The sequence below is a fragment of the Schistocerca serialis genome, chromosome 4, assembly GCF_023864345.2.
Source record: "Schistocerca serialis cubense isolate TAMUIC-IGC-003099 chromosome 4, iqSchSeri2.2, whole genome shotgun sequence".
Lineage (NCBI taxonomy): Eukaryota > Metazoa > Arthropoda > Insecta > Orthoptera > Acrididae > Schistocerca > Schistocerca serialis.
In genome coordinates this window covers 599,589,130-599,615,711 of record NC_064641.1, presented here as the reverse complement: position 1 = coordinate 599,615,711, position 26,582 = coordinate 599,589,130, and the positions used below count along the sequence as shown (strand labels likewise).

The 26,582-nt window shown below is 38.2% G+C and overlaps 1 protein-coding gene across 1 annotated transcript in view; it reads left to right on the top strand.

Annotated features, from left to right (window-relative positions):
* The window catches only part of LOC126474628 (meiosis-specific with OB domain-containing protein), a 236,203-nt gene that overhangs the window by 29,545 nt on the left and 180,076 nt on the right, over window positions 1-26,582 (top strand). The window contains exon 4 of the mRNA XM_050102107.1: window positions 16,320-16,512. Within this exon, the coding sequence (XP_049958064.1) occupies window positions 16,320-16,512 (193 nt within the window). The remainder of the gene's footprint in view (window positions 1-16,319; window positions 16,513-26,582) is intronic.

Below are 26,582 nucleotides of genomic sequence, written 5' to 3'. Positions count from 1 at the left end.
ATATTTTGATGATACTAATTATTAAAAAAAAATTGTTATGATCTCTTCGTTATTTATTGTGGTTTAAAATTGAAGTAATCACAGGCTAAAACAAGATTTTCTTATTTTTTAAATTTTATAACCCTTGAAAATAAACAAGGGGTTCCATTGGAGTACTAGGATCCTCAAACTGGTCTGTCAGACGAAAAGTTTGGGAGCTCCTGGTATACTGCCCTTATGTGAAAAGCTTTTTTCAGATAAAATGAATTTACCATGGAACAGATTACATTTTATGTCAGGATTTGGTTGAACATTATAAATTTTATCTCAGGTCATCTCATGTAAAATGTTCTTACAAGTATTTGTGCTGGAGTCATTAATTATTCTAACTGATTTCCACTAAGGAGTATCCATAGTGTATATCACTATCTTATTTATCCTATGTAACTGTGCAATATGGACAGAAAGAACATTTGTTACTGGGTGGACAGTCATTTTATTGCTTTGAGCTTCACCAAAACAACATTATCAGTTAGGCTCCTACTGTCCTTATCCACCGATATTGAGAAGTTAACCACTGAGATCAAATTTTAGGATTGAAATAAACGTTCCAGATCAGTTTTCCTATCAGAATCCTTTAGAAAATCTGCATTGAAGTCACTACAGACTTTTAACAGCTTGACGCTGTTTGACAGATAGTTCAGAATTTCCCAGTAGGAATCTGTATACTGTTACAATTAAAAGTGGACTACTTTTCAGTATTAATTCCACAAGCACATACTTCTGTATGCTGATCACTACAAAATGCACTTTTCTGGATACCTGACAGTAGTGTGTCAACATTGTAGTGTCACAAACCACAATGTAACAACTTCTCTAAATCAAGTGTTCAAGACATTCTCCAAAAAGCTTTGAAGAAAAGAAAAGCGTGTGCAAAGTTTGTTCCGCACATCTTGAGTCCTGAACAATAATGACAATGCACAGATGCTTGCTGTGACTTGACTGAACTGCAGGACTAGGGGAATTCTTTGGGGGAGGAGGGGGGGGGGGGATTGGGAGAAAAAAATTATTGCAGGTGACAAGGTTTGGCGTTATCAATATGAACATACCACAAAATGACAAAGTGCAGAAATTCGCATGAAGGGTCAATGCTTTGATGACATAACCAAGACTGGAGCCATTGTGATGTGTGAGTTGAACAGCATCCCAATGAAGGACTTTACTGACAGTTTCACATGGCTGTATGAACATAATGTGCATTGTACTCAAGTGGGGCAGACTTTGTTGAATGCCTGAAACATTAAAACCACCATCTTAATTTTCCTCTATTTTTTTTATTAATCCAATCTTGAAACTTTCTGGACTGACATGATGTATTTGTACACACACACAGACTCCACACCGCACAGATATGACGTGATACAATCATCATGTGTAAAGCAGGAAATTATTAAGGCCAACAGAGAATTTCTTAAAATATTTAAAGCAAGTGGAAACATGAACTGCGCAGAGATGCAATTCCTGCAAAGGACATGCTTCACAAAGCATCATATGCATTTAAACAGCTCTAATAAAAAGTTACTGAGCTCTAAAATAAATCAAATGGATGGAATTATGTGCAAAAATAGACATTTGTTTGTTATTGTTCTTCTCTCTTCTTCGGTTATCAACCCACAGGTTGGTTGGCAGCAGCACGCCATTCCGTTCTTTTGTCAACTTTCTTCTTCATATCTGCATAGGTCTGGCACCCGATGTCATTTATTACTTGTTGAATGTAGCTTAATCTAGGTCGTCCTCGGCGAGTTCTTCCTTCAATGATTCCTTCTAATATTCTCTTAATGAAGTTGTTATGCCGTAAAATGTGACCTATGAAGGTTATTCTTCTTTTCTGTATATTTCGCCAAAGAGATCTGTTTTCTTTCACTCTTCTGAGGACATCTTCGTTTGTAGCCTTGTCTCGCCAGCTGATTTTTTCCATTCTCCGGTAGCACCACATTTCGAATGCCTCTAATCTTCTCTTTTCTTCTTTTCCACTAGTCCAAGTTTCACATCCGTAAAGGGCTGTACTCCACACATAGGTTTTCATGACTCTCTTTCTTACGTCTAAACTAACATTTCTACTCGTCAGTAAGTTTCTTTTTCCATTGAATGCTATTTTGGCAAGTTGTATTCTGTTTTTAATGTCACTTTTGCTCCTTCCATCTGCTGTTATTTTGCTACCTAAGTAGTTAAATTCTGTAACCTGCCCTAGTTTCTCTCCCTTTATTGTTATTCGTATGGGTTCATTGTAGTTCAGGGCGCCACTCACCATCACTTTAGTCTTTTTCTTATTTATTTTCATTCCATACTGTTCTTTTAAGGTGTTTTCCATTTCATTGAGTGCGGCTTCTAAATCTTCTTTCCTTTCTGTAATTATGGCGATATCATCTGCATATCGCAACATATCTATTTTCATTCCGTTAAGTTTTATTCCTACTTCAATATTCTCTCTTATTTTGTCTATTGCTTCTTGGATATATGCGTTGAAAATTACTGGAGATAGTGGGCATCCCTGTCTCACTCCTTTCCTTATTCTTGCTGTTTCTTCTTTGTTTTCCTTCTTAACTAAGGCTGTTTCATTTTGGTATATTTTAAAGATTATCCTTCTATCATTATATTTCAGACCAGCCTTCTTCAGAATTCTAAACATTTCTGGCCATACAACATTGTCAAATGCCTTTTCGAGGTCTACGAAGGCTATAAATACTTGTTTGTTTTTGGAAATTTGTTTCTCAATTATTAGTCTTAAAGATAAGATTGCTTCCCTCGTCCCTACACCGCTTCTAAAACCGAATTGGTCTTCACTTAGAGTGCTATTCAATTGGTTTTCAACTCTTTTCAAAATTATTCTTATTAGAATTTTTGATGCGTGTGAAAGAAGACTGAGTGTTCGATGGTTTTCACAGTCCATAGTAGATGCTTTCTTAGGTATGGGGAATATGATGCATTTCTGATAGTCTTCAGGAACTTCACCTGTTTTGTATATTTTCTGTATGAGTTGCAGTAATGTAGCTTTCATTTTGTCTCCTGATTTCTTAATTAGTTCAGAAGGTATATCATCAACACCTGCCGCTTTCTTATCTGGTAGTTCTTTTAGTGCTTTTTCAAATTCATCTTTCAGAATTGTGTCCCCTAGTTCTTCTTTCTCTACTTCTTCGCTTAATTCTATCATATTATCTGTTAGAGGGTCTCCTTGATATAGCTCTTCAATGTATTCTTGCCATCTCTTCAGCGTGTCATATCCAAATAGTACCTTGCCCTCTTTGTTCTTTATAGTTCCTGAAGATTTTACTTTCCGTTTAGCAAAGTTTTGTTTTATTGTTCTGTAGGCCAAGTCAGTTTTTCCTTTAACCATGTTTTCCTCCACCTCTTTACAAATGCTGTTGAGGTAATTTTCTTTTGCTTTCCTAGATTCTCTGTTTATTTGGTTTCTAAGCTTTCTATATTTGTTTTCGCTTTGCTCGTCAGAGGCGTTTTTGTATAGTCTTCTTTCTTCCATTAGACAAATTATTTCAGGTGTTATCCACTCTTTCCTGTTTACAGGTTTGGCTTTCCCAATAAATTCTTCTGCTGCTTTATGTATGCCTTCTTTGATTTGTTTCCACTCCTCGTTAGTACTCCCGGGAATAATGTTTGATGCCATCTCATCAGTTTTCCGTGCATAAGGGATCACTAGTTCTTCAGACTTTAGGTTATCTCTGTTCCATACTTTGTTCGTTTTTCTCTCTAATCGCTTGAGTTTGAGTAAGCATTTCATCATTACAAGGTTGTGATCACTATTAATATCCGCAGACGGGTAGCTTCTGCAATCCTTGATTTGGTTTTTAAAACGCGATTTTACTAATATATAGTCGATTTGGTGTCTTCTAGTATCTCCTGGGGCTTTCCACGTGTACCTTCTTCTTTTATGGTGGTTGAAAAGGGAGTTCGCTATGACCAACTTGTTTTTGGCACAAAATTCAATTAGCCGGCTTCCTCTTTCGTTTCTATCTCCTAGACCATATTTCCCTACAATTCCGTCAACTTTCTCTTCTCCAACACTAGCATTCCAATCTCCCATTATAATTAAGTTCTCTTCACCTTTAACACAATTTATAACTTTGTTGATGTCTTCATACACTGTTTCTATTACATCGTCTTCTTCTGCCGATGTCGGCATATAGACTTGTACTATTACCGTGTTCTTTGGTTTGGTTCCAATTTTGACTAGTATTATCCTAGAGTTAAATTGCACATATCCTGTGACTAGATTCCCGAGTTTTCCTTTTAGAATTATTCCAACTCCACCGATTCCAGTTGTTCCTTGGTTAGTACCTGTATGAATGATACGATAATTTCCTGATCTGAAGTCTCCTGGTTCAGGCCATCGCATCTCAGATATTCCTATTATGTCTGTTCCCATTCTGTCCATCTCTAGTTTGAGGTTCTCTAATTTCCCGCATTGTTATTGTATCAACACAGAAAGGAGTTGCCAGCACATTAGTAATAATAATACAACTAGTAATAGTAGTGGTAGCAGAAGTATGAGTACCACCAACACTAGCAGCATCAAAAGTACCACCATCACCAGCTACAACAGCAGTAACAGCAGCAACCATGGCAGCATGCCACAGATAACAGTAACAACATTAAAAAGAATAGCAGTAGCATTTCCAACAACAGTCTGTACAGATGCATCAGAAAAGGAAACAGCCACACATGCACCACGATCGAGCAGTAAGAATTCAGAAAAGAATTCCTCCTTCTTATCTGAAGGATTTTAAAATGAAGACATAAAGAAAAAGAAGTCACCAAGATAAGTAAATGTCTATCAGTACTCCACCAAAATATCCAGTGTGCAAAAACGATGTGTAACAACTGCAAGTCGAACTGCAATCTAAAGACAGTTAAGTTATCTGTATCACAGAGGAGTGGTGCAAAAATAAGAAATTGTACACATAAATCTAACCTTATACTCAATGGAAGCTGAAGGGTTACATATTTATGTTAAGAATGGTCTTACATGTCCAGCTCTGTAGCAGAGTGATCCAAATGACAGATCCTCATTCAGTGGACCTAGTTTTAATTCCCAGTACTGCCAGGGATTTTTCCTTTGTGGGAGGACTGGACTGTTGTCCACTCAGACTTGTGATGCCAATTGAGGAGGTACCTGATTGAGAGATGGCTTCAAGTTTGAAAATTGACAATGACAGGGAGTGCGGGTTGTTGACCCCTTACCTCCCCATACTGCATCTGATAATGAATCACTGAGGATGGCAATGCAGTTGATTGACTATCGCATGGCCGCCAGGGCCTAGTTGCGGGGTTTCCTTTTTTATGGTCTTATATTTAAAGTATGAAATGATAGAGAAACATTTTGAAGTGGCAGCAAGAGAGAGAGAGAGAGAGAGAGAGAGAGAGAGAGAGAGAGAGAGAGAGAGAGAGAGCACTGTAGATATGACAGAATAATTAGTTATATCAATCTAGAGATATTATTTGCAAAACTTATGAAGAACTTAGAACAAGCATCAACTCTGAAAGGTAATATCCTCTCTTGTAGGAGACTTAAAATGTTAACACAACTAAACTAGACGATACTAGTAACATATTTCTAGACATTCTATGTAGTTAGGCAAGCACTAAGTAATCAGTTGTGCAACAAGAATAACCGCACACTCAGCATCTTCTATTAATCAAGTAGATAGAGAAAATGGTGTCATAATTGTTAAAAATGTCAGACAATCTATGTCAAATTATAAAAGTAAAAGCTTCTGTTGGAAAACCACACAAACTGCATGAATATAAAATATCTTACTCTAAACTGGTTTTGCAAAAATTCTCTTACTGTTAGGATGTGCTGGATTGGAAGAAGCCTATGTATAAACAAATGTCAAAAGGGAGTTCTCCAATTTCATGACATTACTTATGCTAAAATTTGAAGAAGCATCCCCCCAGAATTAATGTCTACTGAAATGTCCACCAAAAAGTTTACTAAAGGAATTAGATACCTGCACAAACTTGTTACTATCTCAGCTTTATTAAAAACAAATACAGTGATCCAGCAGTATTGCACAATTACCAAAACTGCAAAAAATCTTTAGAAAGGCACTCTATACTGCAAAAATTCAGCTAATGATGGACTGATACATTCTGAAAATAATAAAAGTAAAGCTGCCTGTATTGTATCTGCTAGTGAAGTTAGCAATGGTACCTTAGTTCAAGTAGCCTTCTCATGTTCTTTGCTATGTTGTTATTATCTGTGTTATAGTTGTTGGTGTGTGTGGAAGCATGTAGATAGCGAAAAAAATTGTACACTTTTCATATCTGTGTATTACTGAGCAATCCAATATAAAACCAGGCAACTGACAACGAGAATGTAGTATGCACAGAAGTGTTATGGCATTGGTATGTGTTCCACTGTGCCAGACCAAGTCTCAGTGTATAAAAGTAGCATCATTAAACAAGTAGATGATGGCTCTGTTCTAGAGTTAGTTGTGGATAGAAAGAAAATTCCTTTTGAGTTGGTTACAGGTGCACATGCCACATGTATGACATATAAGGAATGGTGCAAATGTTTCCTGTAAGATATGTTGTGCAAAATCAGTACAAAAATTATCCAGTAAGCTTACACTCATGTAAAGGGCTTTGAACATCTGGTTAATATTGTTGCTGAAGTTGACAAAGTAAGCTATTCTTTGCCATTACATGTTGTAGTCATTGGCTAGCACCACTGTACTGAAGAGAAACTGTCTTAGATCCATTCCACTTAATTGGGACAATCTTGCCGCCCAGAAATAGAGTCATTGAAAAAACTTGTGAAGGGATATCCTGAGGTCTTCATAAAAGGCCAAGAATCTTCAATGGTGCCACAGGTATCCTAGTGCTAAAACAAGGGGCTCAGCCAGTTACCCTAGGTACCAGGTCAATTCCTCTGGCTCACCAATTTCTTGTAGAAAATGGAACATGGAATATAGTGTTGAGGAAAAAATCCTTGTCAAGTTGTCAGACGAGAAATTACCCAGAGTTAGACACGCAACATCTATTGTGCCTATCATTCAGTTGGCTAAAGGGCAAATGCCAAAAGTGAGAATTTGTGGGGATTTTAAGCTAACTGTTATTAATCCTAACCTTGTCATTTCTTAATGTCCTTTACCAAAGACAGAAGAAATTTATGAAGAGAGAAAGTCACCTATACAGGTCCATTGATCGTGACTGAGCCAAATATCTCACGAAATAAGCGTCAAACGAAAAAACTACAAAGAATGAAACTTGTCTAGCTTGAAGGGGGAAAGCAGATGGTGCTATGGTTGGCCCTCTAGATGGTGCTGCCATAGGTCAAATGGATATCAACTGTGTTTTTTTAAATAGAAACCCCCATTTTTTATTACATATTCGTGTAGTACATAAAGAAATATGAATGTTTTAGTTGGTCCACTTTTTTTGCTTTGTGACAGATTGCGCTGTAATAGTCACAAACATATGGCTCACAATTTTAGACGAACAGTTGGTAACAGGTAGGTTTTTTAAATGAAAGTACAGAACGTAATGTTTGATGTGCAACACAACACACCCTCCTGCATGTTGAGAAGTGCATTGAGATGGGTGGGGGTTTTTTGAACACCACTTGTAGGATGGATCAGTCGTCTGTTCCACCATTATTCTGTTCACCACAGCACCTACACAGCATTTCGGTTAGTAATATTCACACTTGTCTTCATAATCGTTCACAGATATGTATAGTCTTTGACCCGCTACATTTCTGTAACAATCAAAAGTCAGATGCATGTTCATTGGACTTTCTTGGTTTCACATGTAGAATCAACTCACAAATTATGTGACACTCCTCGTGAATCACCCTGTAGACAATTCATGTATAGGTTTTGATGAGTGAGTTTGCAAGCCTCAAAATATGTGACATACATCACCATATCTTTTGATTGCATTGACTTAAAAGCTTAAATTATGTGTCCTGCTAAGTGTCAGTACTCTTTAATATTTGACATAAATTTCAATTTGAAACCTCTGCCCATTCCTGAGAAAAAGGGGTCTTTACAAAAGACCATATATTTTGATTGCATTGTCTTGAAGCTTAAGTTTTTACACTGCCAAGGGACCATAGACTTTAGTATCTGACATAAATCTCAATTTGATAACTCTATCTGTTCCTGAGGAAAAAGGGTACTGAAAGACAGATGAGCAAAAAAGTGTGATCTAATTCCAAATTAATGTTTTTTTTTTTATTTTTGCTTTATTTGTACTGTGAAACATTGCTTATTACCAATTTTTATGATTCTAGTTCAATTGGAAGCACCTATAATTTTTGATGAGTGAGTTTGCAAGTATCAACATATATGGCATACACTGAGGTGACATAGGTCATGGGACAGTGATATGCACATATGCAGGTGGTGATGGCATCATGTACACAAGGTATAAAAGAGCAGTGCACTGGCAGAGTTGTCTTGCGTACTCAGGCATTCATGTGAAAAGTTTCCATCGTGAATATGGCTGTATGAAGGTGAATTACCAGACTTTGAACACAGAGTGATAGTTGAAGCCAGACACATGGGAGATTCCATATTGAAAATCATTTGGGAGTTACATTTTCTAAAATTTCCAGTGTCAAGAGTGTATCGAGAACACCAGATTTTAGGCATTACCATGGACAATACAGTGGCCAACTGATTTGAGAGCAGCAACATTTCTATATATTTGTCAGAGCTAATAGACAAGCAGCACTGCTTGGTGGAAAGGGGGAGGGGGGAAGAAGACGACAACAACAAGCAAAGTCACTGCCCTAACGCGTACTATGTTCTGCCTGGATTCTGAGCTAAAGTCCATATCCGTCATCGGATATGAAAGTTTGTCTAAGTTCAGTGGTCACTACTGAAAATTGTTCCAAGCCCAAGCAGGACCCACCCCAGAAGTGCAACATTGATGGCGGAGAGCAGCGGACGGGGAAGCAGCAGCAGTGGTGACAACTTAGGAGGTGAACATCAGTCTTCAGTGAATTTATGAACTGCCAGTTGCAGTCAGAGTGTGGTCTTAAAACCTGGCTGTGTGGATACCTGAAGATTTCTTATTCGCTTGTTCCCTTGTCGGTGGATGCATAACATAGTCCGATTGGAGTGCGCCACTGGCTGTTGCTGTGTTGATTGCTGGCTCAGTGTGGCCACTAGTATCACCCTCTGCCCGCTAGCTGACTTCTAGTTGCAGACCAATGATCAGCTGCTGGCAGTGCAGAGTTGCGGGACTTAAAATGCAGTGGCTCACAGATGGTCGGTTGTCAGCGCTTTACAGAACATGTGCCACAGCAATCTGTATCTAGGGGACATCACTTTACTGTGATAGTGTATCATAAATCACTCATCTATAACTTCAGTTCCGAAGTTTCACTGTCTTCCATTTGTGACAGGAGAATTTTTATCTGAAACTGATGAAACTAGTAATACTGATTGTTTATCAAGATTGTCATTACTTGGATGATTTGAAACTGATGATAGTGCTGTACATGTAAATTTCCTCATGTTTGATGGTGCCTCTGTTACAGTTAAAGAAATTACCTAAGAGACTGTCAAAGATAAAATACTGTCTGTTATGTTGAAATGTGTCAAAATGGCCAATGGCCAGACAAGGTGCCAGATATTCTTAGAGTATTCAAATCATTGCAATGAGTACTCTATTGATCATAACTGTATTGTTAGAAGGGGGAGAATTGTAATCCCAAATAGTCTAAGACCTCAGATTTCGTAAGAAATATTCTTGGACCTTATGGCAATCACTAAAACAAAGTCTGTACCTTGAAGCTTTGTATGGGGGCCAGGATTGAATAAAGAAATAGAAACAAATCACAGCCACCTGCAACAGGCGTTCAAGAGTCAGTAGGGCTCCAGCCAAGGCCCCTCACTACCCACAGGAACTGCCAAGAGAGTCATGGGAGTGAATTCATATTGATTTCACAAAGTTTTCTAAGACCACATATCTAATCATATTGGATGACCCCAGAAAGTGGCCAGAAGTACCATAATCAGAATGTCCTCTACCAACGCTTTTGCTCTAGTGATGCATTAATACTTTTGTTTGTTCAGTTTGGTCTTCCTAAAGTGACAGTCAGACAGTGAGCCCAAATTAGTTAGTAAAGCAATTTTGAGGGAAAATTTAACGTTTGTGCCTTACAATCCCAATTTGAATGGCCAAGCTCATTGAGATGTCTAAAGTTTTAACCATGGACTGAAAGCTAGTATGTTTGATGAAACATCGAACCATGATAAATTAAACAATGGAAAATTCAGGATGGAATATAACAATATTATGAAAAGGATAGTTGCCATCCACCACGTAGCAGAGATGCTGAATTCCAGATAGGCACAACAAAAAGACTATTACAAAATAAGCTTTTAGCCAATAAGGCCTTTGTCAAAAGTAGACAACATACACACATGTACAAATTCATGCAAATGCAACTCACACACACATGGCACAGTCTCTGGCAGCTGGAGCCAGACTGCGAGCAGCGGGCTTATGGGGGAGGCAACTCAGTGGGGGTAAGGAGGAGGCTGGGGCAGGGAGGGGGAGGAATAGCAGGGCAGGGGTGGGGGACAGAAAAATGCTGCTGGGAAGCATGCAGAGACAAGATGGAGAGAGGGTAGGGCAGCTGGGTGCAATCGGGAGAGCGTGGGAGTAGCGGAAAAGGAGAGAAGTAAAAAGAATGAGTGCTTTGAGGGAATAGAGGGCTGTGTAGTGCTGGAATGGAACAGTAAAGTGACTAGATGGTTGAAGACAATGACTAACAAAGGTTGAAGCCAGGAGGGTTACAGGAATGTAGGATATTTTGCCGAGAGAGTTCCCATCTGCACAGTTCAGAAAATCTGGTGTTGGTGGTAAGGATCCATGTGGCACAGGCTGTGAAGCAGTCACTGAAGTGAAGAATGTTGTGTTGAATTGCATGTTCAGCAACAGGGTAGTCCAGTTGTTTCTTGGCCACAGTTTGTTGGTGGCTTTTCATGTGGACAGACAGCTTGTTGGTTGTCATGCCCACGCAGAGTGCAGCACAGTGGTTGCAGCTCAACTTGTAGATCACATGACTGGTTTCACAGGTAGCCCTGCCTTTGATGGGATAGGTGGTGGTGTGAGGATGTAAGGGACAGGTCTTGCATCTAGGTCTATTACAGAGATATGAGCAAGGGGTTGGGAGCAGGGGTTGTGTAGTGATGGGCAAGGATATTGCGTGGATTCGATGGACAGAGGAAACCACTGTGTGTGTGTGTGTGTGTGTGTGTGTGTGTGTGTGTGTGTGTGTGTGTGTGTGGGTGGGTGGGTGGGTGGGTGGGTGGGTGGGCGGGTGGGTGTGGGTGGGGGGGTGGGTGGGGGCAGGGGGTGGGGGTAAGGATAGTGGGCAGGACAGTTCTCATTTCAGGAAACACTGTGCAGTGGTTGAAACCCTGGCGAGAATGTAATTCGGATGCTGCAGTCCTGGGTGGTACTGAGTTACAAGGGAAATACTCCTCTGCGGCCCAACAGTGGGACTTTGGGAGGTGGTAGGTGACTGGAAACATAAGGCATGGGAGATTTGTTTTTGTACTAGGTTGCGAGGGTAATTACGGTCTGTAAAGACCTCAACGAGACACTCAGTATACAGGGTGATTCATAAAGAATACCACAACTTTAAAAATGTGTATTTAATGAAAGAAACATAATATAACCTTCTGTTATACATCATTATAAAGAGTATTTAAAAAGGTTTTTTTTTCACTCAAAAACAAGTTCAGAGATGTTCAATATGGCCCCCTCCAGACGCACGAGCAATATCAACCCGATACTCCAACTCGTTCCACACTCTCTGTAGCATATCAGGCGTAACAGTTTGGATAGCTGCTGTTATTTCTCGTTTCAAATCATCAATGGTGGCTGGGAGAGGTGGCCGAAACACCATATCCTTAACATACCCCCATAAGAAAAAATCGCAGGGGGTAAGATCAGGGCTTCTTGGAGGCCAGTGATGAAGTGCTCTGTCACGGGCTGCCTGGCGGCCGATCCATCGCCTCGGGTAGTTGACGTTCAGTTCAGACGATAAGGTTTCATAACTAACCTTTTTCGTAGGACTCTCCATACAGTTGGTTGTGGAATTTGCAGCTCTCTGCTAGCTCTGCGAGTCGATTTTCCTGGGCTGCGAACAAATGCTTGCTGGATGCGTGCTACATTTTCATCACTCGTTCTCGGCTGTCCAGAACTTTTCCCTTTGCACAAACACCCATTCTCTGTAAACTGTTTATACCAACGTTTAATACACCACCTATCAGGAGGTTTAACACCATACTTTGTTCGAAATGCACGCTGAACAACTGTCGTCGATTCACTTCTGCCGTACTCAATAACACAAAAAGCTATCTACATTGATAAGAAAACTTCACAATTCCTTGACATAGTGGGTCATAATTTCAATGTGCCCTTGCAAGTAAAACAAATCAAAATACAACATTCAGCCAGGAAAACTCATAATAGGTGGATCACAAAGGGTATAAGAATGTCATGTAAGACAAAGAGGTCACACTTTGTGCAATGTATGAAAACAGATGATCCAAATTTCCACAGTTATTTCAAATTGCCCAAGAAGGTACTCTGTAAATTAATATCTAAAGCAAAACAAGTAGCAAATAAAGCCTACATAAACGGGTCTATCAAAAAATGTAAAGCCATTTGGGATACTGCCAGAAAAATTTACAAAGTGATGTCAAACAGAAAACAACAGAATCTCTTCAGTATAATGACCAACAAATAACAGACACCAAACACACTTGTGATGAATTCAGTAAACACTTTTCTGGAATTGCTAGGTATCTTTCAGTTTGTCACTCTCCACCAACATCTTTCCCTCCAAAGTGTAAAAGATCTGACAGTCACTTTTTATAATATCTGGAACTCTGGAGGAGGTTCTCACAGTTATTAGGAGCATGAAAAACTCCATCACATAGCCTTGATGGTTTATCTAGCTGTGTAATAAAACAGGTTGCTGATGAAAACTGCTCAATGGGTACAAGCATTTTCCCTCAACCACTGAAAACTTCCAAGATAGATCCATTATACAAGAAAGGGGAAAAGCAGATGTGTCCAAAATAATGGAAAAAATTGTATATACTTGAGTAATGACCTTTCTTGATAATAACTCCATCCTAATAGCACAACAGTTTGACCTTCATAAAAATAAATCCATCCATGAGGCTCCCTTTTCATTTACTGATCAGATAATACTGCATTTAATGAAAAACACTATGCATTTGGACTTTTCATTGATCTGGCAAAGACATTTGATCTGATCAATCACACACTGCTCCTATGTGAACTAGATGCTTACAGTATAAGAGGAGTCTCCAATGAATGGTTTCAGTCATATCTGTCAGACATAGCGAAGTTGGTTAAATAATAGCAATTCTCAGGTTGACTTTGTACTTTAAAATAGAGGTTGCTGCTTAGAAAGTATTGTAATGTGAATGTATGTATATACTGTCCTTTAAAAGGGATGCGTATTTAGAAATCGATGTAAAAAAAGGTTTATGCTCCTTCAGCTGTGTATTGCTATAAGTTGTATTCCATATCATGAGGATGATTTTATGGATAAATAAATAATGCATATGTTAAATTTTGGTTACATGATAAATCATACAAATTCAAAGGCTGTCTGCACAACTAAATACCTAGGGATCACATAGATAATGTAGGGGAAGATGAACCAAAAACTGTGTTTCATTGATAGAACACTTATAGGGTGCAACTAATCTAAATACGCTGCTTACACTACTCTTCTCTGTCATCTTCTGGAGTACTGATGCACAGTGTGGGTCCTTACCAGATAGGTGTGACAGATGAGATCGAAAAAGTTCAAAGAAAGGCAGTTCATTTTGTATTGTTGTGAAATAGGCAAGAGGGTGTCATGGGTATGATATGTGAGTTTGGATGACGGACAAGTCATTTTTAATTGAGACAATATCACCACTCTTCTCCTCTGAACGCAAAAGTATTTTGTTATGTCCACCTATGAAGGGAAAAATGATCGTAATGATAAAATAAGGGAAATTAGAGCTCCCACAGAGGGATTTATGTTCATTTTTCTGTGTGAATTGCAGTAACCACGTAGATGTACATTCAGTGGTATGCTTCTTACAGTAGAGGATGAAGTATGAAATGTTACAAGGCAAGAAAAAGCAAAAACTCAACAGGCCTAAATGATATCCCTGTGTGTGTGTTTGTGTTTGTCAAAAGAATACATAAACAGCCTCAAAGCCACATTAACAGAAAACCTTAATGAATCTTTCACAACTGGTTGCTTCCATAACTGTCTGAAGCATACAAAAATATTCTGACTGTTTCTTGCAAGTTCATACTCCAGATCATAGGCTACATAAAAAAGACATAAAAAAATTAATACAAACTGCAACCATAGCACAGGGTCAGGTCACTGACTTCATCAGCACAAGAAAAAAGTAGGAGAAACAAAACAGTGCATTATATCAATGTGTAAAAGAATATAATAAATTTAGACAGGAAATTGAAGAAATAAATAACATCCACTCTTTCAGAAAAAACTCATAAAGTGTACTTGCAAGAACACTGGCACTATACCACAAGTGAGCATTTTATTAAAAATATATGGAACTATGTAGATCACATAGGTATTGAGATGGCTATTTATATCTGCTTATAAATACGTCAATACTTATATAAAAAGTGTTGTATATATATTGTACAATGTCTAAAGATGGCTAAATAAATAGGAAAAATAAAAGTTTATTACCATAATGATTTTTTTGTTCACAAAACAAAGGTTTATAGTGGGCTGTATGTAAAGAACCAGTAATTACAATAGTGGCTCTCTTCTGCAGTATTAAGGTGTCATGCACACAAATAGGGCTGCTCCACAAAATAGTAGCATATGATATACTTCAGAAAAATGAAACCTAGGATGTTGTAATACATATTTCAAGCAGTACATAAGTTGCCATAACACATAAATTGTTTTAAACAGATTAATACTAATATATTCTACACGTCGACTCCGAGACAATTTACGATCTAAATATACCCCCAAAAACTTAGTGTGAATTGGGTCATCTAAGGGAAGCTTGTGTTTTAGAGTAAAAACCATCTACTGAATTTTGTTTCCACTCAGCAAGAATCCACTAAACCAATAAGATGCTTGAGTGCTTATCCTTTCAACACACTTACCAAGGCTACTGAGGTCATTACTACTATGAAGGCAAGTTGTGTTGTCTGGATCTAGTACTGTAGGCTACAAGAGCTAATAAATGATGGCAGGTCATTAATCTAGCAGTAACCTGTAAGAACTGTCAACCATCTATAAATCACCAGTATAATATATCTAAAAACAAAGATGCTGTAACTTACCAAACGAAAGCGTTGGTATGTTGATAGGAGACAATAAAAAACACACAAACCCACACACAAATTTCGAGCTTTTGCAACCTAAGGTTGCTTCATCAGGAAAGAGGGAAAGACGAAAGGATGTGGGTTTTAAGGGAGAGGGTAAGGAGTCATCCCAATCCCGGGAGTGAAACGACTTACCTTAGGTCTTTCCACTCCAGGGATTGGGATGACTCTTTACCCTCTCCCTTAAAACCCACATCCTTTCGTCTTTCCCTCTTCTTCCCTCTTTCCTGATGAAGCAACCTTAGGTTACGAAAGCTCGAAATTTGTGTGTGGGTTTGTGTGTTTTTTATTGTCTCCTATCAACATACCAACGCTTTCGTTTGGTAAGTTACAGCATCTTTGTTTTTAGATATATTTTTCCCACGTGGAATGTTTCCCTCTATTATATTCTTACCAGTATAATAGTTACACATTTTAGAACATCCAGATTCTTTTTAAAAAAATATTCATTACCCTGCTTCATTTGATCATGTTGTATTCATTATATTTTAAATCGATATTGTGATAATAATCTTTGCAAGATTATTTGGCAGTACTATTATGACTGAACAGTTTGGTGCTAGTGTGCTTTGGTTGTAGCTCAATATGGTACAAAAACTTATAATCTTTATGTAATCTTTAAAGCATCTATCACTTACCATTGAATTATCAAAATGCATTGTTTATCTCATATTATGTAAGATTTTTAGTTTTTCTTAAATATCTATTAATTTGTTGGTTTGCTTAGGTTTTTTCACCTTACACAGTAATAATTTTGTTATAAGTCTTTATTTACATGCCCTAAATCTTAGTTAATTAGTTTCTGATGAGATACAGGGGATTAATAATTAATAAATTACCAGCAGTTCAAGTATTGATTACAAATTTTATTGCACTTGCAGTCCATGTCAGCTGACAGTTTCTGAAAACCAAAATTCCTTGAAGTTATATGGAGGAGATGACTGCAGTGCATTTGAGCCTCTGCTGAATCTTACAACAAAGCCCCCAACAGATTTCTATACTCTTGCTGACATACACAGCAACGGGTCCAGCATGCGGGGAGAGTCAGTGAACCTACTTGCTGTTGTTCGTGATGTAAGTTATAACTTGCTTCTAAAGTTTTTCAGTTAAATATATTCAATTATTGATTTTGCTCCAATTACCTTTAGTAAAATGTTTGCATAGTCATCAGTTTCTAACACGAATAGAAATTGAGAGAGAAAATATCTGTCAAGTGATATATGTCAGAAACAGTAGACAATGAATCGTAAAGACAGGCTCTTGAGAGATGAATGAGATGTAAATTAGTAAAGACTGCAGTCATTTGAAATTCTCTGTCAGTTGTGTAAACTATCATATGAAAGAGAGTGGAAATTATATAGACAATATATGAATGTGAAGACAACAGAAGAGTTAATGTATAGACAGCAAGGAAATAAATCGTGGTACAAGGTCCAAGGCAGTACAGTAACCATGTAAATTATAGTACTAGAAGTAATAGTTGTAAAGCCATTTTAGACTAACTAAATAATGAAAGGGACAGGGGACCAGGGAGTAAACAACAAGCAACATGGGGGAATTAGAAGGCAGAAGAAAAAGGAAGACAAGAATTATTATATCTGTTTGCACCACTCAACTTTACCTAAGCTCTTTGATTGTAGCCCAGGATGAGCATAAGTAGATACATGACACAGGAAGCCTGTAATAGTGGAATTATGATAGGATAAATCACAAACAGGTTCAAGAACATTCCAGGACAATCCAAACCATAACACAAGTTAAATACCGGCTTAACACAAACCTACTGAAAAGAAGGCCAGGCAGGAAGATAGTCAGTAGCATAGATCAGAATTCTGTCTCACCATGAAGATAGGCATAGTATTCAACAGTAAACACAGCAGTTATTGCTAATGAAACTTGTCATGCAATGACTGCAGTCACATGCTAGTGGTGCACTAGTTGGTCAACTGAGTGCAGTCAACTCTTGCATCTTGCAATCCACCAAGTATACTAAATCACTCCCACCAGTAACTGATCCATAAGTACAATAATGGCTGGAATAAAATCTGAACCAGTGATAGGAGCAATAGCTGAAGTGTCTGCAAAGGCTCCTTCATGGAGCTTGTAAGGGTGTGCCAAATTTGACTTTACTTAGTATCATCAAAGGTGATGTTCAAGGCTGGTATGAGTCCACTGCAGAAAATACCAGAGAGCTGGATGTGTCAGTAAGAGCTGTCCATGTCCATTAGAGCCCATAATTGTTTATGTTATCACTCCTCATGGATGGGAGGCCTGTGCAAAAAAGTGGTGACAGATAGTTGGGTCATTAGTGGCTATAGAAATTGTGCTGTGTAGTAGTTGGAAAAGGGATTGCATGTCAAGGACATTGTTTGTAGTCATCAAGTTCTGATAGTTGCAGCCCTGGGCTATTATGTTGGCATATGCAGGTCTTTGACTGTGGTGGAGAACGTCTGATGTCCTTGGTAGGTGATGACTGTTTCTGGTATCCATTCTGACATGAATCCAAATGTCCATACCTGGACCTATAATCCAGCATGGAAAAGCTGTCACTTGGCTTGTGGTACTGGATGCTGCAGGTGCAGGAGATACTGCATTATGTGGTGAAAACAGCTGTGTAAGATATGGACTGGTCTACATTATCAGTAGTCAGTATAATTTGTGAGGAAGCTTGTCTAAGTCTTTTAAGTGCCTTTTTAATTTGTGGCTCGAAGGTCCTCCCTTATCTCTAAAGCCTGGATTTGTGTTCTAGTGAAACTGACTGATTATGAGGTGCTGAATGCTGTTCCCACTGATGGGAGGTAAACTGAAAATCTTTGTCAGAAATGTTCATAGTTGGTGCACCATTAATACAACAATTGCCATTGCCTTGATGTCTGCCAGCATTGTGATGGCATCCATCACAATGCTGGCAGACATCAAGGCATGCCGGCCAGATGTGGAACATTGAATAAAGCATCCGCATCAGGAGTCCAAGGGCCAGTGTAACTCATATATATGGGCTCCCAAGAGTGCTGTTGGATTGGCCAAAGCAAATAGTAGTGGGATGACAAAGACCAGTTTTCTACACAGACTGTAAATTCACAGACTGTCATGTTGATCTACGTATTGGTGCTGGGCCAGTTAACATGACACTGGACTATACACTGTGCTGTAACATGCCTCAACACAACAGATGAAGAAGCTACAGAAATAGCAGGCAGAGGGCCTCCAGAAAGTCCACCGTATAGTCAATTTATTACATGACCTGCAGGAAGATGCTGTGCATCACTTTGGGACAGTGGAAAAGTGTGTCAGACCTGTATTATGAAGAACAGGCATCCATGGGCAGCTGAACTGGCCATGCTGTTTCACTGGATATGAGGATCCACCTACGGGCTGGGTTCTTGATAGTGATAGCAGCCACATCTCTTGATGTGACTGTAGAATCATCCTGTGACTGCTGTAAATGTTGCTTTAGCTGGAAGCAGAGTGCCTCTTTCACATTAAATTCAACAACTCCCCTCATTAGGAGGGACAATAAGGTACAGCAGAAAGATAAGAAGCTACTTATATGTAGCGTACAACATGCACTGAAGTTCTTGCTTGAGGCAGAACGTATTACAGAGGAAATACGGAAATCATTCTCAGACAGAGGGAAGGAAAACTGAAGAGAATTGATGCAATACATTAAGACAAAATGGATAAAATTGTTTTGATTAAAGATGAGGAAATAATTGAAAGTGACAAAGCAAATAAAGTTAGAGACTTTATGACCTATTCTACAGGAAGAGGTGTCTACCTGCGCACATGAAGACAGCCTCAAAGAGCATCTACCACAAACAGACAAAAAGAAGAAAGCATGATACCATTCTCTGCTATGTGAAATTTACGGCCATGGTGGCTACAAAACTGCACCTCAGTTGGATGTGGCAAATGATCTAACAGAAAATTATGTGACAGCTGAGTTCTGACAGTCAGTTTATGGAACAAATGTTACAATAGGATGTTAGTAAGTTGGAAAATTTGAAATTATTTGTGAGTGGACATACAAGTGCTTTATTAAGGCGTGTGAACTTAAATAATAAGTTTCCTCGCCAAAGTTGCAACACTGAGCTTTAAAAGATGCTAACCAGTTTATTTCAGACAAATTCCATTTCTTAGCCTCTTTTCAGGGGTGAAATGTTGTAAAGAATTTGACAGTGAACAGTTACCAGGGTAGAGGAGAGAACCATAGAAGGAGAAAGGACTATGCAGTGGGAACAAGGAAGAGCATAGAGGCAGGTGGAGGGCAGAGATCAGCAAAAGTTGAAGCCAGGGTGGGTTACAGGAATGAAGAATAGAATAGAATATTTTTATTAGCCTTTCAGTATTTTTCATACAATTGGCTTCATCAAAATTTACAGAAGGATAAGTTACAGAAAAAGTTCCCACCTGTGCAGTTCAGAAAAGCTGGTGTTGGTGGGAAGAATCAAGGTGGGGGTTCTTGTTGCGGAATGAATGGCAGCTGTTAAAATGGAGGTATTGATGTTGGTTAGTAGGTTTGATATGGGCGGAGGTACTCGTGGAGCGATTCTTAAAGTGGAGGATGACATTGAGGAAGATGTCTTCTTGGGTTGAGGAGAACTGAGTAAGCAAATGGAGGAGAAGGTGTGAGGTTCTGGAGGTATTTAGATAGGGCGTTCTCAGTTTTAATCCACAGCTTGAAGATGTTATCATTGAATGTGAACCAGGTGAGGGGTTTTGGATTCTGGGTGGCTAGAAAGGTTTCCTGTAGATGGCCCATGAAAAGGTTGGTGTAGGATGGTGCCATGTGGGTGCCCATGGCTATACTGTGATTTTGTTTGTAGGTAATGCTTTCATATGAGATGTACTTCTGGTTGAGGATGTAGTTGGTCACGAACTGCTGCACTGCCTAATTGCCAAGCATGCCATACAACACATTGTGCTTAATTTTAACAATTACTTCATAGCCTGTGCCCTCTGGGTTCTCCCCGCCAACACTAGCTTTTTTAAATTTTGCAGTTAGGAACTCTACTTGCAATGTATCCTTTGTTTCCATAATCATCTTGGCCTCAACCTTCATTAGTTCCTGTCTTCCAGTTGTCCCTATGCTCTTCATTGCTCCCACTCCAGCCTCACACACACTTTATGCCACTCAGTGCAACTGCCTAGTCCTTTCTCCTCCACTGCTCCCTCCCCCCTTTGCCCTCCCCATCCCCTCCAACCTCAACACAGCCAACTGATGATGCATCTAGTAGCCCACATCTCTACAGACTCCCCCTCCAAACCTACTCTGTAATTCCTTCCCCTTCTTATTTCTTTTATGCTAACCACTATCCACGACAGCCATGATCACTGCTCACTGCAGTAGGGCCCAGCACTCTGTGTGAGTTATGCTTGTATGGATGTGTTTGTGTATTTTTCCAAACATTAAGAAGATATTGTAGTCTATTTAGGTGTCTGCATCTAAATAAATATTCCAGAATGAACTGTATAGTGAATGGCGGACGGTACCACATTCCACTACTAGTCATTGGCTTTCCTGTTCCACTCGCAAATGGAGAGAGGGAAAAATAACTGTCTATATTCATGCTTATGAGCCCTGATTTTTCTTATCTTGCCTTCTTCGTCCTTATGCAAAATGTATGTTGACAGCAGAAGAATTGTTCTGTGATCAGCTGCAAAAACCTGTTCCCTAAATTTTCTCAATAGTGTTTCATTCTTTCCAGGGATTCCCATTTGAGTTCACAAAGTATGTCTCTAACACTTGTGTATTGATTTAGTCTAACAGCACATTACTGAACTGTTTCAATGTCTTCCTTCAATCCAGTGGTTGCTAATACGGGAATAATGACCGCCTAAGGGGTAAAATGAAATTTTGTAAGGGATAAAAATAAAGGGGTTCAACTGTGTTTCAGTCATAAAACTAAATCATTTTTAAGAGTTCATTACTATTGTCACTATTTTGCAAGAGTATAATACTGATTATGTAATTTTTTTCAAATACTAATGTTAACACATTACCCAAAATGGTTGAGGTTACTGCTTGTAAAATGAATGTATGACTGTCTCTGTCACACAGTCCACACACTGCACACATGCTTTGTACTTTATACCTTGCATCTACGACAGCAAAGTTGAGACATATAATCATATATACTAATATATCTCCTGAAAAGGCCTCCGAGTTGTAGGTAGTTCCCTCAATAGACCAGAAGTTGCTTCATTATTCACTTTGCAACAGTAAATGAACCAACTTATACAGCACAACACAGCAGTAACTATGTAATGAGTACTGCACTGCCCAGCCTATTATTACAGTGATGTACCTATTCAGTTGCCTTCTGAATAGTATCAGCAGAATAAAAACAGTAATACCTTTAAGCACACAGTCAGAGAAATACCGCAGAAAAGTCCATTTTACTATGTAAATGAATTTACTGATTATTGCAAGGAAAACCCAAAAATATGGTAAGAAGTAACAATAATTCATTTCAAAAAACAATACAATATGAATGTATGTACGTAACTTTAAATGTAGGGGAAATAGTTATATACTGTGAAAAAGAACTGAATGCACTGTACAGTATCATAAATGTATTATACTGTAATTTGTGCTATAAATATGATAAGCTGTAGAAAGCTGTTGTTGTAATGGGTGTCCGGGAAGTAGGGACAAATCTGAATTCTGGGGCATTATGTCATACGATGGTTGTCAGCCATGACTTTTTCTTGTTTGTTATCTGCAATCTTCTCCCATTAGTAGCCTGACAGCTTTTGTGTGTTGAGCATTGTTGTATGATGTTTATTTCCGTCATGAAGCAGATGACAACTGAGCAACGTATTCAAGTGGTAAAAATGTATTACAAAAACAGTGAAAGTTCCTTGGCAACCATCCATGAATTGCGTGTGACACTTGGACGTAATGCTATTCCATCCGAATCATCAGTTCAGTAGTTGATCCGGAAGTTTGAGACCACGGTTTCTGTTTCAAACATTAAAAAAAAGCATGACGACTGCATTCCTTTTGAACACAAGAAAACATGGCTGTCGTGTGACAATGTGACTGTAAGTCCCAGACTATTGGTATGCCAATAAGCTCAACAATTGAATTTATCACCAAGTTCACTGCATGAAATGCTTTCTAAAGATCTGAAAATGCGTATATACAAGATTCAACTTACGTAAGAACTGATGTCTGCAGCTCATGGAAAGACACATCAACTTGCTCACTGGATCTTGGCTTGACAAACGGAGAATGAGAACTTCACAAAAAGAATAATTTTCTCAGTTGAGGTGCACTTCCACCTCAGTGGGCACATCAGTAAGCAGAACTGCAGAATTTGGGGTAATGAAAATCTGTGAGTGACTGTGGAAGATAAAATGCATCCACAATGCATGGCTGTGGGTTTGGGTTCTGGGCGGGAGGAGGGATCGGTCCGTATTTTTTTGGAAATGATGAGGGAGCTGTGAATGATGACCATCACCAAACCATGCTTTCTGATTGGTTTTTACCTCTTGTTGAAGAAAATGATGATTTTTTAGTTTCAACAAGATGGTGAGACATGTCACACATCCCTTGATTTGATTGCTCTGCTGATTGAAAAGTTTCTCAAAAAATTATCTCCTTGATTGGCAACCACAAATGGCCTACCAATCATGCGATTATACACCTCGCAACTCTTTTTGTGGGTATTTGTGAAATCAAAAGTGTATGTGAACAAACCACAAACAATACACCAATTGAAGGATATTATAAGGGTTATTAATGGTATCCCACCAGATGTTTGTGAACGTGTCATCTAGAACTTCAACGAATGCATTGGTCATTGTCACTCGGCCTTGGATGGTCAAGTGGAGAATATAATTTTTCATACACAAATGGGAGAACTTACTTAATGTGTTTATTAAAAAAATAAATTACATTTTCAATAAATTTAGCACTTAAATATTTGTCCCTACTTCCCAGACACTCTCTATAACCAAAATGTCAAGGCCTATATGTAATTATACAACACATATCAACTGAAATGCACCAAACGGCTAAACAAATAAATAAATAAATATTATTGTTATTGGTGACAGTGGCAGACACAAAACATTGGCAACTTTAAGTCTTCCTGTTTCTGCAATATCAGAAGTAGGGAATCCTGCAAAAAAGTGATTTATAAACAATATAATGCACACATTAGTTGATTTTGAACTGGGAGAAAGGTGTGGGTGAAGCAAGTGTAGCTAGGAAAAGGAGTGGTACAGAGTAAACACATTTTTAATGAGCATCTGTCCTCAATGCAGATAGTCAGCTTTCTTTTGTGAGAAGCAGCTGCAGGAAGTACTCATGATTCACTGGGAATTACATCATCAGTATGTAAAAAGAAGGTTGTTAGGAAGAAGCAGTACCAATTTTCTCATTAATTTATGGTATAATAAAATGCTTACAAAAACTAAATATTATTTATCTTTTGTCATTTTAAAAATATAAGTATTCTAAGAAAATTCTTTTCATTCCAAAGTTTAGCTAGGCGCAAAGCGGAGGGGCAGAGGGAAATGATAACTAACATATGATTGCACTCGGACTAATGGTGGGAAGCACTGCTTTAATCCATCCTGCTGGGAATCCCAAATACTTGAGCAGCACTCATGAATGGATTGCAACAAGTGTTCTATACATGATATCCTCTGTAAATGACCTACATTTCCCTAAAACTCTTCCAATAAACCAAAGTTGACCATTCACTTTCGCTACTGCTGTCTTTATCTTCTTGTTCCATTTTATATCACTTTTGCAATGTCATGTCTAGGTATTTAATCAATGTCACTTTGTCACACAGCACACTACTAATACCTTAATCAAACATAATGGGGTTATTTTTCCTACTCAACTGCATTGACTTATGTTTCTCTGTATTCAGAGCAAGCTGTCATTCATCACAGAAAATAGAAATTCTGTCTGACTAATCCTGTACCCTTCTACAGCCAGTTGAAGACAATGGTTTCCTGTATACAGTTGCAAATTGCTGCTCACCCTGTCTGCCAGATCATTTAGGCATATAGAGAATGAGAGCAGTGTTATCTCACTTCTTGGGGCACTCCTGACAGTATTCTTTGAAGTGTATCATGCGTTTGTAATGGTCAATTTGTGTACATCTTATGTTAGTAGCAGATTATAAACTTTACCTTTTGGATCTTGGAAGCAGTTGCAGAAGTTCTGTGGCCCAGGTATCTTGACTTCATACTCCTTTTCCTCCATTGCAATGCCTTTGTCAGTCTGGAAAGTTACTTAAGATACTAGCTATTGCTGAATGATTTTGTACTCTTCTTGTTTGAGGTGGTTTCTTATGTATGTCTGGAAACATGTTGGATCAGATTTCAGTTTTGTGATATTGTTATAGGAGATGAAATCTTAGTTTTTTTTTTGTATATATTGTTCTTTGTTGATAAGTACTGTGCTGTTCCCTTTATCAGCCCTTGTGACTAGGATGTTGTTAGATTGTAGTTTTTCTTTTAATTTCTTAGTGGTGTTGTTTTCTGTTTGAAGTTTACTGTTTTGCTCTATTTTTGACATGGAGACTATGTTGTTTATTTCTTTCTTCACTAGTTCTTGTGTTAGCCTGATATTTATAGTGTCATTTTCTTGTTTCTCTTCCTCTGTCAGGATGCTTTCTGTTTCTACTAACAGATTTTTTTCTATTCGGGTGGAATTTATGCTGGTGGGTGTGTTATACTTCGTGGTACTTTTCTACCTGGTTATTTTTATTTGTGAGTGTTCTGATTTATTTATTTATTTATTTTTTTTTTTTTTTTTTTGGACATTGCAATGTTCTTGCTGTCATGTGTTCAATTTTTTGTATTATGTTGATCACACTGTTGGGTTCTTAATAAATGCTAATAACTCAAGATGTACATCATATAACATTCTATTAAGCATGAATTTCTTGGTATAAAGTGAGTTCATTTCATTCTTTAACCAAGTCATTTTTGCAAAAGATTTCATTCTTTGTGCTACCAAAGAGTTGTTTCTGACATTTACATTAATGTATCTCAGAATTACATTATTTATTTTGCAAGTCTTATTGAATCTAATGTGTTGGATGATCTTATGGAGTTTGAGATGGTTTTTCTTGAAACTGTTGTATAACTTAATGGGAAATGCTGATAAGGCTGTATTATTGCCATTTTTTTCTCTTTTCTGTCTTTCCTTAGTTGCTTTATAATTCATGGAGCTATGTTACATCTATCCAACTAAATGAAAAGCAGTTTGTTTGTTTCCATAAGCATTTCACTTCTTCTATTTTTGAAGCATCTTCAGTGGCCCGTTATACACGTTTCTTTTATTTGTAGAATAACAGTATTACATAGTAGTTACAATATGTTACTATGTTACATTTTGTTGTGCTCTTTTCTTATTTTTCAGATTAGAATCAACCTTTGTAGCACAAATTTCATGAGGTGAAATTATTTTCGTTGTTACTTGCGATTTCAAATTCTGTTAGCCCATTTGTGTGGACCTGGAGATGTGTTCATTAGTCCCCATGCTCCAGATGGCCAATTTCTGGGGGGGTGGGGGGGGGGGGTGGCGGAGGGGGGGGGTATTCTTTAACCCACATTTGGTACAACACATCACTTCTATCACTTTCACTTTTCGTTTTGTGATCAACATATGTGTGTTTACAGTGAGTGGTGTTCGCTGTGTATTTGTCTTTCGTCTTGTTGATGTTGTGCGTGTGGTTTAATAATTTTCCTTTGTTTGTTTGTGTGTGTGTGTGTGTGTGTGTGTGTGAGTGTGTGCGTATTTTGTTATGTATAATGATATCAAGTGTTGTTCTTTGTGAGAGCATGTGTGATTCTTTAAAATGGATATTTGTGTGTGTGTGTGTGTGTGTGTGTGTGTGTGTGTGTGTGTGAGTGTGTGTGTGTGTGTGTGAGAGAGAGAGAGAGAGAGAGAGCAGAAGATTAATTAATTATTTATTCTGGTTGTATTTCAGATGTTTGTTTGTTATTGTTTTAATGGCTAAGATGATCAGAGAATTATTGCTTACGTGGATTTAGTCATTAGGTACTGTATTTTTTGTTGCAAGGGCTCTTTGTATATGAAAGTTTTCTTGTAATGTCAGAAACTTTTTGTTGTGATAGTTCACTCTAATAATTGTCATGTCTTGTTCCAT